The following is a 3,576-nucleotide window of genomic DNA, read 5'->3' on the forward strand; positions in this document are numbered from 1 at the left end:
ATTAAACGATATGGAGTAGTTTGCAAGGAGTATATACATACTATTTTTTCAAATGGGATATATACAACTATTCTCAGAGTATATACCTATGATACTGGCAATAACGATCAGTGTATACTCATTGTCACAAAGGAGTGTATGGTGTGTTTTCTTTTCAAATGATAGTATACTATTTTTCGCAAAGGGGTATAGAAGAGAGGGCCTTTCTGTATGGTGTGTTTCAGTATCGATCAACAGTATATGTTTCTTTCTGTCTTGTCGTACATATACTTCACTGCCGAGGAGAAAGTATACACCAAAAAAATTAAGTACTGAACCAAGGGAAACCTGTGAGGAGAAGCATGCATGCATCCGGTGAGAAAAAGTAAAAGTGATAAAAAGTAGTATATACTTGAACAAAATTAGTATATACTATATTATCTGAAAAAGTAAGAAGAATGAATTTCAAATACTCGTGGCAATTTAAATGATAGACAAAAGTAGTCTTTGATGACAGATGCAAATTGATGACACTGCAGTATGTACCTCAGGTCAGACAAAGTTCCGGCGAACAGTCGAGTACGAGAAGTGTACAGCCACGCGAGGTCGGAAACGTGAGGCGCAACGATAAGCCAAAAAACTTCATATTATCCAACCTTGCATTAGAATCCAAAAGGGTTCAGTGATGTGTGCCTCTCTCTCTCTGCTCTCTCTGTTCCTCTCATATTTCTCCTTTTTTCTCACCAAAATACAACGCAAGAGAACATATGATATACATCCATCCGTCAGGATAATGACAATGCTCTATTTCTAATTGACACATTATTATGAGTTCAAACTAAATAAGGTCTCGTCAATTCTGGGATTAAGAAATTGGAAGCACCTTATATATCTGTTCTATATTGCAAAAACAACACTGCTTCATTTGACAGGACTACAACACTCAGCCGTAGAGAGAAAAGGTTGCCAAACCTGAGAATTAAACCGCAGCCTCCATGGATGAAAGTGGAATTGGACAGTCAGCTTAAGTGCTGGGGCAGCCGGGTGGTACTGTCCCTAGCTCGTTCCCTTAGCTCAAACATACTGGCTTTTGTGTCGTCGATGTCGCGTTGTAACTCAGCACTTGCACCTGCCGGTCAGAAAAATATTCGCTAATATCAAGAACTCAATCAACAAAGACTGGTTGAACCAACAATTGAGTCAGTGGTGAAGTAGATTACCAAAAGAACAAATAAGAGAACATGTATAGCATTTCCAGAGCATGTGTTTAACGCTACAAACCTGGGTTTTTTTAAAGATTGTTCATGGCCTCCCCTGCTAGCCGATAAACATCTAATGAACGGTCAAAATGGGTGTGGATGGCCCTGGGTACATGAGGTGTGTAAGACCTAAAAAACAACAATACAAAGTATATTGTAAATTCCGTCAGAACTTGATTTCACCATAAAAAAACTCACAGCTATGTTCATTTCAGAAGAAAAAAAATTAAGAACATTCAAATGTCCAGTTAAATTTTGGGAAGATGACAGTTGCTGGCACCGGATCAACCAGCAGGAGGCACGCGAGGACATGGTCATACTGGTCGCCGAGGCACAGGACGGCGGCCAGGATCTCCTCTTGCATGATACACTCATCTTCCTGTTGCTTCAATAGTTCAGTATGGTGCTGAAGACAACTTCTCCTCTTTCTCTCCATTCTCTAGGCTAATATAATCAATTAGAATGTACAGAACATGAGTAGCATCTGAACCAAGACCTTCACATTAGTGCTGGATGGAACACCAAAGGAACAAAAAAAAGAAAAATACCTCGTGTCTGTTGGGTCAATTGACCGAACAGTTGGCGTGCAGCCGTGCAGATGGCCGCTGGATCTAGAGAAGGCGATGGACGTCGAGGCTGGAAGTTGCAATGGCATGGAGGGCAGATGTTGTATATGTCCCGCAGCACCGGCCAGAGGTTGGGGAGAGGCCGAAAGTCGGAGAAGAGGGTTTTCCATGCCGGAAATCAGAGAGGAGAGCGGGCAGTGCCCGGCATTGGGAAGGAAATAGGAGGTCGAGCTGGTGGAGCGGGGTTGGGCCTGGTCAGGGAGGAGCGACTCCAAAGGGCTGCCTTGCCATCACGGCCTCCGCTCCGCGCGGCCGCGCATGGCGGCGGCGGCGCCGTACCCATAGGCGAGGAGAGCTTGTGCTCGTGCCTGAGTGTGTGTGTGTTTCTCTGCTTTGCACTTAAAGTAACGTGGACGCCTCGCTCTCCTCCGGCTCAGCTTGCCACCCTCCTCCCGTCGCTGGCCGGCGAGATCAGCAGGTCGGACGGACTCGGCGAGCAGGGTCGGGGCATAGAGCACGGCGGTCGCAGCCAGAGCATCCACGTCCGTGTCGCCGTAAGCCGAGGCCGGATTCGACGCGTTGATTCTGATGCTGCCGCGCCTCCCGCGCGTCCTCCTCCTCCTCCCGGCCGTTGCCCGCGGCGGCGAGGAGAGTGCTGAGCAGCTCGGCGTGGTGGGCGGCGCGGCGGCCGGTGGCCATGGCTGATCCTGTAGAAGAAGGGGACAGGCAATCCTTGTGTGAGGGAGAGAAACAGAGGGGAAGGAAACGGGGAAGAGGGCCAACCATAAGAGGGGGCGCGAGACGCGGAGGTCCGGCTATGGTCGACGGCGGCGCGGCGGCCGGTGGCGAGGCCGAGCGCGAAGGCAGCGGCGCGGCGAGGGGCTCTGGATCGGGAACTCCCCTCCCGATCTGGAGCTCGGGGGCGCTGCGCGGGGGGAGGAGAGCCCGTGCGTCAGCCCACGAACGAAACGTTTATTGACCGCATACCACTTAAATTAGTACCGCGGGTTAATTACCAAAAACAGTAGGGACTTTTATGCAAAAAAGCCACGACGGTGAACCCATGCGTTGCAACGGGAAAAAGTATCACATGTGGTTTAAGATTTTAGCAATCCAATCACCGACCTGCATATGTCTAGTTCATTCACTCCCGTGTCCAGCCCGCTCGGGTGCCCATTGCATCTGTCTACAACGATTCCACGAGCCCTCTCGCGGGGGCGACGAGTGTCGTCTGACCCTAAACGAACCGATGTTTGTCCCTGCGATATCTTCTTAGCGTCCCTCATCCTCGTCTCTCCCCCATTGCTCTTCCTACACTCTCGATTCCTTCTCCCTATCCAGCGGGGAACTACCACCATGAGCAGCACTCCCAGTCCCCCTCTCAACGGTAGCCACTACTTTACTTCAAGGCCTCCCCCGTAGGCTCTTGATTCAACTTTTTTCCAAATCCGGTGAACATTTTTTTCAAATCTGATGAACTTTTTCAAATTCGATGAACTTTTTTTCAAATCCGATGAAATTTTTCATTTTTTGTGTGTTCAAAATTGATGAACTTTCGGAAATTCATGAACTGTTTTTCAGATTCGTAAATTTCAGATTCATGTGTTTTCAGTTTTGTGAACGAAAGGATGAACACCAAAAAAACAACGAACAAAGGAAACATGAGCGAGCGATCGAAGCGAAGAAAGGAAGAGAGCGTGCTACCTGGGCCGACCCATGTGAGGCTGCGTGCGAGCGCCCGCTAAGCGGACGGGCGCATAAGGCGCCAGAGA

General features: G+C 48.6%; 1 protein-coding gene across 1 annotated transcript; it reads right to left on the reverse strand.

The window, feature by feature from the left end:
- Nucleotides 1-728: 728 nt before the first annotated feature.
- LOC125544101 lies at nucleotides 729-2,765 on the reverse strand. The gene is made up of 3 exons (XM_048707665.1): nucleotides 2,588-2,765; nucleotides 1,261-2,511; nucleotides 729-1,108 (listed from the first exon to the last, which is right to left on the reverse strand). The coding sequence occupies exons 1-2, from the start codon at nucleotides 2,588-2,590 to the stop codon at nucleotides 2,095-2,097; spliced, it is 420 nt and encodes a 139-aa protein (XP_048563622.1). The 5' UTR covers nucleotides 2,591-2,765; the 3' UTR covers nucleotides 729-1,108; nucleotides 1,261-2,094.
- Nucleotides 2,766-3,576: the final 811 nt, after the last annotated feature.

This window comes from Triticum urartu, chromosome 3, assembly GCF_003073215.2.
Source record: "Triticum urartu cultivar G1812 chromosome 3, Tu2.1, whole genome shotgun sequence".
Classification (NCBI taxonomy): Eukaryota; Viridiplantae; Streptophyta; class Magnoliopsida; order Poales; family Poaceae; genus Triticum; species Triticum urartu.